The 13,615-nt window shown below is 40.2% G+C and overlaps 1 protein-coding gene across 1 annotated transcript in view; it reads right to left on the bottom strand.

The window, feature by feature from the left end:
* Window positions 1-1,309: 1,309 nt before the first annotated feature.
* The window catches only part of YIPF6 (Yip1 domain family member 6), a 35,352-nt gene continuing 23,046 nt past the window's right edge, over window positions 1,310-13,615 (bottom strand). Inside the window, exons 6-7 of the mRNA XM_017516384.2 lie at window positions 12,480-12,637; window positions 1,310-6,578 (exon numbers count right to left, since the gene is read on the bottom strand). Of these exons, the coding sequence (XP_017371873.1) occupies window positions 6,460-6,578; window positions 12,480-12,637 (277 nt within the window). The 3' untranslated portion in view covers window positions 1,310-6,459. The remainder of the gene's footprint in view (window positions 6,579-12,479; window positions 12,638-13,615) is intronic.

Raw genomic sequence — 13,615 nt, 5'->3', positions numbered from 1 at the left:
AATAACCAATTGTATTCTTGAGACTGACTTTGTAACCCAGGAAATAATTCTCTGAGCCTATTTCTTTAGCTATTAAGATAAGTTAATTAGCTTTATCTACTTTGCAGAGTGACATAAAATAAAGGCAGCTAGGAAAATGAAGTGTTTAACAATGCATTGTGACTATGTAAAGAACAAGGTGCCACACTCTCACATGTGCACGCAAGCAGCTGTACAGACAGATCTGCTTGCTTCCTCTTACCTTTGCTTATAAGTATTCTCTACCATCAGGAATGCCCTTCCTCCTCTCCTCTTGGATGATACAAATTCTCTCAATACTTCACAGGCTTCTTGTTTTTAGTGATTCACTCTGCTATTTGGTACCAAAAATAAAAGCCATGACATTTTCCCACTATTATGTGTGTAGGGCAATGTGGAATTTTGTTTCTCCAAGTAGTTTATAAGCCAAGAGCAGGAACAGGTATAGTCCCCAGCAGAAAGCTGAAAACCCAGTTTTTCTCACGAAGCTCCTAAATTGCCCAATTGACCTGGCTTAGCTTCACTTAAGTGGGTAGATATAGCTTTAATTTAGCAAAGAACCAATATAGAAAAAAAAAAAAAAAAAAAAAAAAAAAAAAAAAAAAAAAAAAAACCCAGGCTTTGCAGTCATAAAACCTGAGTTTGAATTCTGGTTGCACCATTCACTATGTGACTCTGGGCAATTTAACCTCTGAGCCCCAGATCTCTCATATTTTTTTTTTTTGACACAGGGTCTCAGCCTGCCACCCAGGCTGGGGAAGCACCATCACACCTCACAGCATCCTCAAACTTCTGAGCTCGAGCAATCTTCCCGCCTCAGTTTCCTGAGTGGCTGGGACTACAGGCGCACACCACCAAACCTGGCTATTTTTTTTCTTTTTTTTTTAAGAAACAGTCTCCCTATGTTGCCCAGGCTGGTCTTGAACTCCTGAGCTCGAGATCCTCCCTTTTCAGGCTCCCAAAGCACTGGGATTACAGGTGTGAGCCTCAAAATGCAGCCAGATCCAACTTTAAGGATAATGCCTCTGATCTCAAAGGCTGCTGTGCTCAGAGGAGATACTGTTTGTAAAGCAACTAATAAAGTACCTGGCATGATATATAGCATTTGCCCAGTAAGTGTGACTTCCCTTTCTTACTTGCTCCCTGCAATCTACACAGCATTCAATATTGTCAGATGACAATATATCTGAAATCGGTATGTAGCAAGTATCTCTGTGCCTTCAGTACAAGAACAGGCACACACAAATTATTTTTCCAGTGTTTTTATTTGCACATTTAATAGTCACAAATCTTTTTACAGATTTCTTTTCACAGGTTTATTATTTATAGAAAAAAACAAGATTAAAATGGAGTATCGAAAAGGACCAAGAAATTACCAGCAGTGATGGCAAAGTACAAAGGCTTTGAAGGAACAGAGTAAACAAGAGCAGCGGTGTGGCCACTTCCCAGCAGGCAGAACACCTGACTTTATTAAGGCAAAGCCTTTACTCTGTTACTTCTTCCTCCCACCTAGTTTAACCCAAATAGAAAGGCATTCTATTCTCAAACTACCACTCTCTAAGGTCATAGGAATATAACTGATAGGATAAGCAATCAGATGCATCCCTTGACTATTAATACCTGAATAGGCAAGTTAAATTGTGATGCATTAACCATCCCTGTGGGAGAATTAAAAAGAAAAAACAGAAGTTGTTTGATTCTTAAGACTGAGAAAAAGGGGTATATGTGTGTGGTGGTGGTGGAAGGGGAAAAAAAGAGGTTCAAGGAGGGATAAGGGCAACAAACCTAACTCCTTCCAATGTCTAACTGTTCTTATGTTCTCAAATGCTGCTGATACAGTGTTCCATTACTCCGAAAACAAATGTTATCTATATCCAGTTAGTTCTAGGGTGCAAAGACTAACAATAGGGAAAATACCTTGGGAAATGGATGTATTCATTTCAGGTACATAACAATGGAATTCAAAATTGTGTCCTACTATGTTGTCATCTACTGCATTATTACTGTTGTAAATCAAATTATTGTGTGACCCTGGACAATTTACTTAACCTCTCGGTGCCACAATTTTCCACATAAAATGAGAATTGTAGCATTGGAATTAGAGGAGATGCATAAGAAGCACGGAAGAATAGTGTCTGGCCAAATCAATAGAAACAGAAAGCAGATTGGTGGTTGCCAGGGGCTGGGATGAAGGGTAATGGAACTGACTGCCGACGGACCTGGGGATTCTTGGGGAAGTGACAAAATGATCTAAAATTGGATGGTAGTGATAGCTGCACAACTTTGTGTGTGAATATACTAAAAACCACTGACGTGTACAGCTTAAAAGGTGAATTTCAGCAAGGCATGGTGGCTCACACCGGTAGTCCCAGTGTTTTGGGAGGCCAAAGCGGGTGGATCGCTTGAGCCCAGGAATTCAGGACCAGTCTGGGCAACATGGCGAAACCCTGTCTCTACAAAAATAACAAAAATTAGCCAATTAGGTGTAGTGGTGCATGCCTGTAGTCCCAACTACTCAGGATGCTGAGGTGGGAGGATCGCTTAAGCCCAGGGAGGTCAAGGCTACAGTGTGCCATGATTGCACCACTGGCACTCCACCCTGGGTGACAGAGTGAGTCCCTGTCTCAAAAAAAAATTAAATTAAAAATAAAAAAATAAAAGGTGAATTTCATGGTAAAGTGTATTTCAATAAACTTGTTACTTTAAAAATTTTTTAAAAAATAGAATAGTGCCTGGCACACAGTAAGTGCCAAATAAAGGTTAGCTATTATTAGTAGTAATATCAATGTCATTATTTAGCCATTCTATGGCCTAAGTAAATCCCAAGAAATTCTCTATTTTTAATAAAAGCCTACAGAATCTAGAAAAGTGTTTCTAATTTATATACATGAATTAACATTTATACATTTATTTCCATCCAAATGTCTCAGAAACTAATAGTGTAAGGATCACAATTTCAGTGTTGTGCACTGAGCTAAAACAGCTGCATGCAATGGATGTCTTATCAAATCATGATAAGCTTTACATAAATTCTAATGACCTGATGTTACCCAAGAACTTAAACTGAGAGGAGATTTTCCTTTTTGTCTCCAGGAATAAACAGGCAGTCCAAATACAGTTAGTAGTTATGTTATATAAAGTACACAATTAAATGTCCAAATACAGGCTTGCTAGCCTTCTAATGACATTTTGGGAGATACTGTTTATAAAAAGACAAATATAGTAAACAGTAAAATGCTTACTAGTTTCATGTCCTGTGACCCCACCTTGCCCAACAACAGGAAAACCCCACCACAATGAAAAGATCAAAATCAACTAATGTAATAAACTTCTTCAGAAGCAAAAGACAATGATTAACGGTTGACTTGTAAGACTATACTGCACATTCATCTATGTTGGCATCAATTGAGTTTTTGTACTCTAAACAGCTATTAAATCCAGTCTTTACCCTTTCTATTGCTAAAGAATATGACAACAGAGTCTTGGTCTCAGAAGTAGGAGCAGCAAGTGATTACTCATGATGGCAGTGATGCGCCACATTCTGCAGTGATGCTCGCATGCCTGAATTTCATCTGAAGCGTGAAAGTCCCCAATTCCTGCAACAGGGTTTCCTTTGTTGGAGCCCCCCTCCTTGCTGTCTTTACTTCTATAATCAGCTATGTGCCTTTGCAGCAAATCAGGAAAAGCTATGTTGAGGGTTACAACTTCCAGACATTCAGGTTTTAACTTCCATCACAGAAAGCAGTGCACTTTTTTGCCTATGTTAAGAAAATATTTATTCATCCCTTCAAGCCACTCACTTTCAGAAAGGCAAACATTTATTTCACCAACCTTCATTTAACCCTCTTCCCATTTAGAAAACAAAAACAAAGACAAAAAACTGCCAGTGCTAATTTACATAAACATACTCTTTGAGGCCGAAGCAAATCTAACTGACTTTTAATGTGAAAAAATACAAAAATTGAGTTATTTCTAAACAGAACATCAGAATTGTCTATTTCGAAAAAAAATTGATTCATCAAATGAATCTTCAGCCAACAACTTTTCAAAAATGATGTTAACGTCACTCGTAGGCATGCTACGTTTTCTAGGATTTGATATTTTCAGTGGTCAAGAATGACTATATTTTGTAGCTGGAAATACCGTTACTAAAAAAAGAATGCTATAAATAGAATGATGTCTTTTGTTTCCAAAGTCAATATACTAGAACAATATGAAATATTTCGTGGCAAAGTTATCTTGGGGTAAATGCTACAGCCACACGTGCCACTGGCGAGTATTTTCGAGGCAAACAGAAAAAGGGTTAAATCAAATCAAATCAAATCAAATCAATAAAATAAAATAATTCCCTAAGTCACCCAAGAGCAAAGATAAAAACACAGAACAAGCTGCCGTTAAGTCCCAATATGTATAAACCACCCACAATGTACACCTACACAACCTCCCCAAAGCTATGGCCTTAGGAATTTCTGACCAAACAATTAGCCTGAGTAAAATTCAATAAAGACTTAATTCCCTTTGAGAAGCATGGTTACTTCTTTAATTTTACATTATATTCATTGAGACAGATTATGAAACAACTTCGGCGGAGAGAGAGCTTTAGCGGGAAGTAAGAGAATTTCAGACATTGGAAAGGGATCATTAGAACCAATTTCAAAATGAGGATCAGTTCCAAAGTATTTTCTTTACTAATTCAAAGTTGAAACATTGGCTCTGTGTACACAAAGGTTTATTTTACAATTTAAAAGATAAATTGTAATAAATAGAAATATATAACAAAAAATTCTGGACAAGACTGGAACCCAGGGGACCCACTTTGTAATGTTTTGTAATTATCATTGCAAGAACCCATTTGGCCCAGTATTCACTTGGCTTATGTGGGGATGGAGAAAATATGATTTTGGAATCATATATCTACGTTTAAGTAGTCTTTAAATACAAAAGGAATAAATATTTAAATTCTATGATAAAGAAAAAATGTGGAATAAGAAAGTTCTATGTTTATCAACTAATAGTATATTTACAATGAGTGTTTTCTGCCTGACACCTGATCTTTGTCTGTTAGAGTTTTTCAATGTGCAATTTATAGAAGGCAACAGTTCATACTGCCTTAAAGGAGCCCTGTTTAGCTCAGAATCAACCTGTCCCAGATGCTCTGCTCCCTGAAAAACCTTCACACTGTGTGCATAAACATCTGAGAGTACAAGTAGGTACACATGTGCAAAATGTACTTGTCTAAAGGGGAGCTAATTAGCTTGACAATGTCTAAAACCAAGAAAATAAGCGGCTATTCCCCAATCCAAAAAACACATCTAATGGAAAAACTGCTAAGCCCACTATGAAAAGGCAGCTACACTCATCCCATCCCACGTCATGCTCTAAGCATCTAGCTGTTCTATTAATCAGCCATCAGAACACTAAATCCCTCCCTGTTCACATGGTTAAATGCAAGCTTCTGATTTAGCTTTACTTTCTAGTTAAGAGGCCAGACTACAGAAAATAATAGAGTTCCTTTTAACTATGCTGCATCCAAAATGCCTCATTCCACCCTAAGAGAAGGTGCCCACATGATAATATGGACTAGAGATCTACCAATCTAAGCTTCTGAGGTCTTCTTTTTGGATAAGCTCTAGCATTGGAACATTGAGAATTTCAGTCAAGAAAATTACAGGTTGACTACTAACATTTTAGACTGAATATTCAAAGCTAAGGAGCAAGATTAAAACTAGAGTGCCAACCGAGATGCTGTTAAACATGGCAGAAAGGTGACTACACACAGGGACCAAAGAGGCTGATTCTTTGGAGGCCCTTTGCTCTTTTTTTTTATTTTTTCTTTTTAACGCAACAAGTGTAGAATTTCCTCTGATCAAATTCTGAATATTGGTTAATGCATGTTTTCTCATTCTCCATGCATGAACCCCCTCCTAACCTCTCTCATTGCCTTTTTAAGCTTAAGAGAGAGAAATAAAAGAAAATGGATATAGACCATCCATTTCTATTTGTGAAAAGAGAGGCATATTCTAATAGTCATAAGGCAATGTGTTTAAGAGCTGCATCTGAACTGGTATTCTCAAAACTGAAAATAGTTATCACCTCTATTCAACTTGTAAGTCATATCCATGTGCTTCCCAAGTCACTGGTTGTCACCCAAATGGACCATGGTGACTCCATCATGCCTTAAGGAGGCATTGTATACTGTGTGTAGTATGCACATGTAGTTTTAAAGAAATGACATTAAGAGAGAAAAGAATAGCCTTTCAAACATCAGTTCCTCACAAAAATGGTGACAGTGCTATATGGCTCCCTTTTAATCTCCTCACCTACCCAGTTACTAAATACCTCCAAAATTAGACAAAAGAGGGTCAGAGACAAAGCTCCATGGTGAATTGCATCTTTCAGATGTGCTTTCAATTCACTGGTTTTTAATTTTCCATTCTTGATTTACTGAGGAGTAAAGGTGAGAATCATCCAACTGATGACAAAGTAAAACAGGAAAACAGGATAAACAGCTAGGGCTCTGCGGTTTGGAGGCTGGCTATCAGCAAGGAAAGCTGTGGAGGCTAAACAAAACAAGACAAAATAAAAAGGAATGTTTACTGCAGTAATATTGTCACAACTACCAACATTTACTAAACATTCAAATGCTTGACATAATCTGGAACACAGAATTACACTAAAAGTTTAGTTATACTGGCGATTCTCAGAGATAAAGGCATTCTGCAAGGTAGTTTTTCAGAGAGCCGAGGGCTTCTTATTTCAAGTACTAAACCATTTTGGATGGAAATCTTTCTAAAAGGAGTTTTTTTTTTTTTTTTGAGACGGAGTTTCACTCATGCTACCCAGGCTGGAGTGCAATGGCGCGATCTCGGCTCACCGCAACCTCCGCCTCCTGGGTTCAGGCAATTCTCCTGCCTCAGCCTCCTGAGTAGCTGGGATTACAGGTACGCACCACCATGCCCAGCTAATTTTTTGTATTTTTAGTAGAGACGGGGTTTCACCATGTTGACCAGGATGGTCTCGATTTCTTGACCTTGTGATCCACCCGCCTCGGCCTCCCAAAGTGCTGGGATTACAGGCTTGAGCCACCGCGCCCGGCCTAAAAGGAGTTTTTTACTCTTTTCTGGAAAAGTTACTGAACTGTACTGAAAAGGCTTATAAAGATGTGTAAGGTTATTCGCTCCTATGGTAAATGGCCTTGGGCTGCTGTGCTTTTGGAGCTAACTGTTCTTCAGAAATTATCAGCTCTTTTAAATGCAATCCCTCTCTTGTCCATCTAAGAAAAACCTACTCATCGTTTTACTCATCAAGAATCACCCTTCTGGCCAGGTGCGGTGGCTCATGCCTGTAATTTCAGACTTTGGGAGACCAAGGCAGGCAGATACCCGAGGCCAGGAGTTCGAGACCAGCGTGGCCAACATGATGAAACCCTCTCTACTAAAAATACAAAAATTAGCCAGATATGGTGGTGGGCACCTGTAATCCCAGCTACTCAGGAGGCTGAGGCAGGAGAATTTCTTGAACTCAAGAGGCGGAGGTTGCAGTGAGCCAAGATGATGCCACTGCACTCCAGCCTGGATGGCAGAGCAAGACTCGGTCTCAATAAAACAAAACAAAACAAAAAAAGAATCACTCCTCTCACTGGGTGCCATGGCTTGTGCCTGTAATCTCAGCTACTTGGGAGGCTGAGGTGGGAGAACTGCTTGAGGCCAGGAGTTCGGCGCTGCAGTATGTTACGGTTCCACCACTCCACTCCAGCCTGAGTGACAGAGTGAAATCCCATCTCTCTTTTTTTTTTTTAATAGAGACAGGGTTTCACCATGTTGGTCAGTCTGGTCTCGAGCTCCTGACCTCAGGTCATCCACGCATCTTGGCTTCCCAAAGTGCTGGGATTACAAGCATGAGCGACCACACCCAACCTCCTATCTCTTTAAAAAAAAAAATAATAGGAGGTGGCTGGCAAGATAGCCAAACTGGAACAGCTCTGCTCTGCAGCTCCCAGCGAGATCAATGCAGAAGGCAGGAGATTTCTGCATTTCCAACTGAGGTACCCAGCTCATCTCATTGGGACTGGTTACACAGACCATAGAGGTCGAATTGAAGCAGGGTGGGGAGTTGCCTCAACCAGGAAACACAAAGGGTCCAGGAACTCCCACCCCTAGCCAAGGGAAGCCGTGAGGGACTATACCATGAAGAACGGTGCATTCTGGCCCAGATACTAAACTTTTTCCATCATCTTCGCAACCTGCAGACCAGGACTCTCCCTTGGGTGCCTATGCCACCAGGGCCCTGGGTTTGAAGCACAAAACTGGGTGGCCATTTGGGCAGACACCGAGCTAGCTCCAGGAGTTTTTCTTCATACCCCAGTGGCACCTGGAATGCCAGTGGGACAGAACCGTTCACTCCTCTGGAAAGGGGGCTGAAGCTAGGGAGCCAAGTGGTCTAGCTCAGAGGATCCCATGCTGCTAAGATCCACTGGCTTGAAATTCTCACTGCCAGCATAGCAGTCTGAAGTCGACCTGGGGCACTCGAGCTTGGTGGGGGAAGTGGCATCCACCATTACTGGGACTTGAGTAGGCAGCTTTCCCTCACTGGGTAAACAAAGCCTGGAAGTTTGAACTAGGCGGAGCCCACTGCAGCTCAGCAAAGCTGCTGTAGCCAGACTGTTTCACTAGATTCCTCCTCTCTGGACAGGGCATCTCTGAAAGAAAGGCAGCAGCTCCCACCTCCCTAGGACAGAGCACCTGGAGTAAGGGGCAGATGTGGGCGCAGCTTCAGCAGACTTAAACATTCCTGCCTGCCAGCTCTGAAGAGAGCAGTGGATCTCCCAGCACAGCGATCGAGCTCTGCTAAGGGACAGACTGCCTCCTCAAGTGGGTCTCTGACCCCAGTGCCTCCTGACTGGGAGACACTTCCCAGCAGGGGTGGACAGATACCTCACACAGGAAAGTTCTGGCTGGTATCTGGCGGGTGCCCCTCTGAGATGAAGCTTCCTGAGGAAGAAGCGGGCAGCAATCTTTGCTGTTCTTTGTGATACCCAGGCAAACAGGGTCTGGAGTGAACCTCCAGCAAACTCCAGCAGACCTGAAGCAGAGGGCCCTGACTGTTAGAAAGAAAACTAACATATAGAAAGAAGCATCAACATCAACAAAAAGAATGTCCACACAGAAATGCCATCCGAAAGTCACCGACAGCAAAGACAAAAGGTAGATAAATCCACAAAGATAAGGAAAAGCCAGTGTAAAAAGGCTGAAAATTCCAAAAACCAGAACGCCTCTTATCCTCCAAAGGATCACAACTCTTCGCCAGCAAGGGAACAAAATTGGACGGTGAATAAGTTTGATGAAGTGACAGAAGTAGACTTCAGAAGGTGAGTAATAATAAACTCCTCTGAGCTAAAGGGGCATGTTTTAACCCAATGCAAGGAAGCAAAGAACTTTGAAAAAAGGTTAGAGGAATTGCTAACTAGAATAACCAGTTTAGAGAAGAACATAAATGACCTGATGGAGCTGAAAACACAGCACGAGAACTTTGTGAAGCATACACAAGTGTCATGCTACGTTGATCAAGTGGAATAAAGGATATCAGAGATTGAAGATCAACTTAATGAAATAAAGCAGGAAGACAAGATTAGAGAAAAAAGAACGAAAAGGAACGAACAAAGCCTCCAAGAAATATGGGACTATGTGAAAAGACCAAACCTACCATTGATAGGTGTACCTGAAAATGACAGGGAGAATGGAACCAAGCTGGAAAACACTCTTCAGAATATTATACAGGAGAACTTCCCAAACCTAGTGAGACAGACCAACATTCATATTCAAGAAATACAGAGAACACCACAATGATACTCCTCAAGAAGAGCAACCCCGAGACAACTTCACCAAGTGAAACCCAAGTCAGATTCACCAAGGCTGAAATGAAGGAAAAAATATTAAGGGCAGCCAGAGAGAAGGGTGGGATTACCCACAAAAGGAAGCCCGTCAGGCTAACAGTGGATATCTCAGCAGAAACTCTACAAGCCAGAAGAGAGTAGGAGCCAGTACTCAACATTCCTCAGGAAAAGAATTTTCAACCTAGAATTTCATATCCAGCCAAACTAAGCTTCATAAGCAAAAGAGAAATAAAAAACCTTAACAGACAAGCAAATGCTGAGAGATTTTGTCACCACCAAGCCTACCTTCCAAGAGTTCCTGAAGGAAGTACTAAATATAGAAAGGAAAAACTGGTACCAGACACTGCAAAAACATACCAAATTGTAAAGACCATCAATACTATGAAGGAAGTGCATCAACGAATGGGCAAAATAACCAGCATCATAATGACAGGATTGAATTCACACATAGTAGTATTAACCTTAAATATAAATAGGCTAAATGCCCCAATTAAAAGACACAGACTAGCAAATTGCATAGAGTCAAGACCCATCAGTGTGCTGTATTTAGGAGACCCATCTCACATGCAACCCATCAGTGTGCTGTATTCAGGAGACCTATCTCACATGCAAAGACACACATAGGCTCAAAATAAAGGGATGGAGGAAGATTTACCAAGCAAATGGAGAGCAAAAAAAAAAAAAGCAGGAGTTGCAATCCTAGTCTCTGATAAAATAGACTTTAAACCAACAAAGATCAAAAGAGTCAAGGAAGGGCATTACATAATGGTAAAAGGATCAATGCAACAAGAAGACCTAACAATCCTAAATATATATGCATCCAATGCATGTGCACCCAGATACATAAAGCAAGTTCTTAACAACCTACAAAGAGACTAAGACTTCCATACAATAACAGTGGGAGACTTTAACACTCCACTGTCAATATTAGACAGATCAATGAGACAGAAAATTAACAAGGATATCCAGGACTTGATCTCAGAGCTGGACCAAGCAAACCTAATAGACATTTACAGAACTCTCCACCTCAAATCCACAGAATATACATTCTTCTCAGCACCACATCACACCTATTCGAAAATTGACCACATAATTGGAAGTAAATCACTCCTCAGCAAATGCAAAAGAACGTAAATCATAACAAACAGTCTCTCAGACCATAGTGCAATCAAATTAAAACTCAGGATTAAGAAACTCACTCAAAACTGCACAACTACATGGAAACTGAACAATCTGCTCCTGAATGACTATTGGGTAAATAGCGAAATGAAGGCAGAAATAAATAAGTTATTTGAAATCAATGAGAACAAAGACACAACATACCAGAATCTCTGGGACACAGGTAAAGTAGTGTTTAGAGGGAAATTTATAGCACTAAATGCCCACAGGGAAGATCTAAACTCAACACCCTAACATCACAATTTAAAGAACTAAAGAAGCAAGAGCAAACAAATTCAAAAGCTAGCAGAAGACAAGAAATAACTAATATCAGAGGAGAACTGAAGGAGATAGAGACATGAAAAACCCTTCAAAAAAATCAATGAATCCAGGAGCTGGTTTTTTGAAAGGATTAACAAAATAGGTAGACCACTAGCCAGACCATCAGATATCAGAGAATACTATAAATACCTCTAGGGGCTCTCCCCATGGGTAAAGTACCCAAGCTTAATATACAGTCTTTGGAATATTAATTCTGGTTCTCTCAAACCTTTATTGGATTACTTTTTAGCTTTCAACCATGTTCCAGAGCAATAAGATGTTACTACACTTAAAAATATTAAGCAGTCAGTCTATCCATTAAAGCAGAAGCTAGTGAACACTTCTAAATTTAAGCTGGAATTTTAAGAGAACTTTAGGAATGTAAAAACAATGAGCATATAGCATTCATTATCATTGCTATAGGCCCTTCCTAGTCTTTAGAAAAATGTTCTACTGAAGCAGAAAAGTGCTATATAATGATACTTACAATCTACATTAGAAAGTGGTATAGTATAGTTCTTAAGGGTTCATGACTGCCTGGTTTGCAATTTCATTCTTACTCACTAGTAATGCAACCTAGGGCAAGGTGCTCAACCTCTCTGTTCTTCATCTATAAAATGGGACTAAAAATAGTATTTCTCTATTAGAGTTGCTGTGAGGATTAAACAGGATAATATATATAAAGCACTTAAACAGTGCCTGGCCTTTGATAAGCAATCTGTAAATGTTAATCATTTTTATTTTAATTAGTTGGTCAGGAAAACATCAAAATCATTTCAGTCACCTAATGCCTTGTATATGTCAGGACTGGCCTAAATGCAGTGTAATCCACTTTCCCTAAGTGGATTTTTTTTAAGGAAAAAGAAAAAAGATATGACTCTCCACATCTTCTAAGTCCAGATATCCATCTCAGATAAGATAGACAGCATCCCCATCAATGCCTGCTTAGGGAAGCAGGGTCTATGGATAATACTGTCAAGAATCATATCACTCACATCTAACTTTGGAGTTACACTGCTCCTCATCTGGTCTTCATCTTTAAATCATGTTTTTGTCTGTTCTACTATTGCGGAAATAAGTACATACTTACCAACTATAGACCAGGCAAACATCACGATCACCACAAAAAGCCGAACCATGAAGTTTACAGGTCCTGGTCCAGCCAAAAGTACCAGCCGGCAAATCAGCATTGCTACTGTCAAGGGAAGTATACAGTAACCCAACACACAGAGGCTCTGAAAAAAAGATCTTAAAAACAAAATACATTCATAAAGATCATAAATACAGCTGATGGGTGTTATGACACAGCTTATTACACACATGTCTCTATATAATGGACTGTTGCCTCCTTCTTATTATATAACATCTATATCCTAACATTAATTATTAAGTACATGCTTTTGGATGGGTGTGGTGAGTGGCTCACACCTGTAATCCCAACACTTTGGGAGGCCGAGGCAGGTGGATCACCTGAGATCAGGAGTTTGAGACCAGCCTGGTCAACATGGTAAAACCCCATGTCTACTAAAAATACAAAAAAATTAGCCAGGTATTGTGGTGGGCACCTGTGATTCCAGCTACTCAGGAGGCTAAGGCAGGAAAATCACTTGAACCCAGGAGGTGGAGGTTGCAGTGAACTGAGCCCATGCCACTGCACTCCAGCCTGGGCAACAGAGCAAGACTCCATCTCAAAAAAGAAAGTACATGCTTTAATTTTCTTTACCCATACTCTTCCACCTCTCAAACCCCTTAAGAGTCAATCATTTAACACCAGATGATCTGCTGTAATTCCTAGAGATATGTTTCTCTGAACCTCTAAGATGGTGGTCCTTAATCCTTTCTAGCGTATAGACCTATTATACTTCAGAATTTGTTGAAAGCTATGGACCACTTGCCCCCTAAAATGTACATACTCTTCTAACACAAAAAAATCTGCTTATGATTTCAGGGCCTGGAGAGAGCGTGTGAAGCTTATCAAAGGACCTCAGATTAGTTAAGATAATTTAACTCAACAAGGTTATCCCTGTCCAGTGGTAGTGGTTTTAAGGACACTTCTCTTTGGCCCTTATTTAATTTGATTTTTCTTTTAAAAAAAAAAATATCAGGCCAGGCATGGTGGCTCACATCTGTAATCCCAGCATTTTGGTAGGCCAAGGTGGGAGGATCACTTGAGTCCAGGAGTTCAAGACCAGCCTAGGTAGTACAGTGAGACCCTGTCTCTACAAA

This window comes from Cebus imitator, unplaced genomic scaffold (genome assembly GCF_001604975.1).
Source record: "Cebus imitator isolate Cc_AM_T3 unplaced genomic scaffold, Cebus_imitator-1.0 Scaffold582, whole genome shotgun sequence".
NCBI classification, from domain to species: Eukaryota; Metazoa; Chordata; class Mammalia; order Primates; family Cebidae; genus Cebus; species Cebus imitator.
This window is presented reverse-complemented; position numbering and strand designations above follow the sequence as displayed.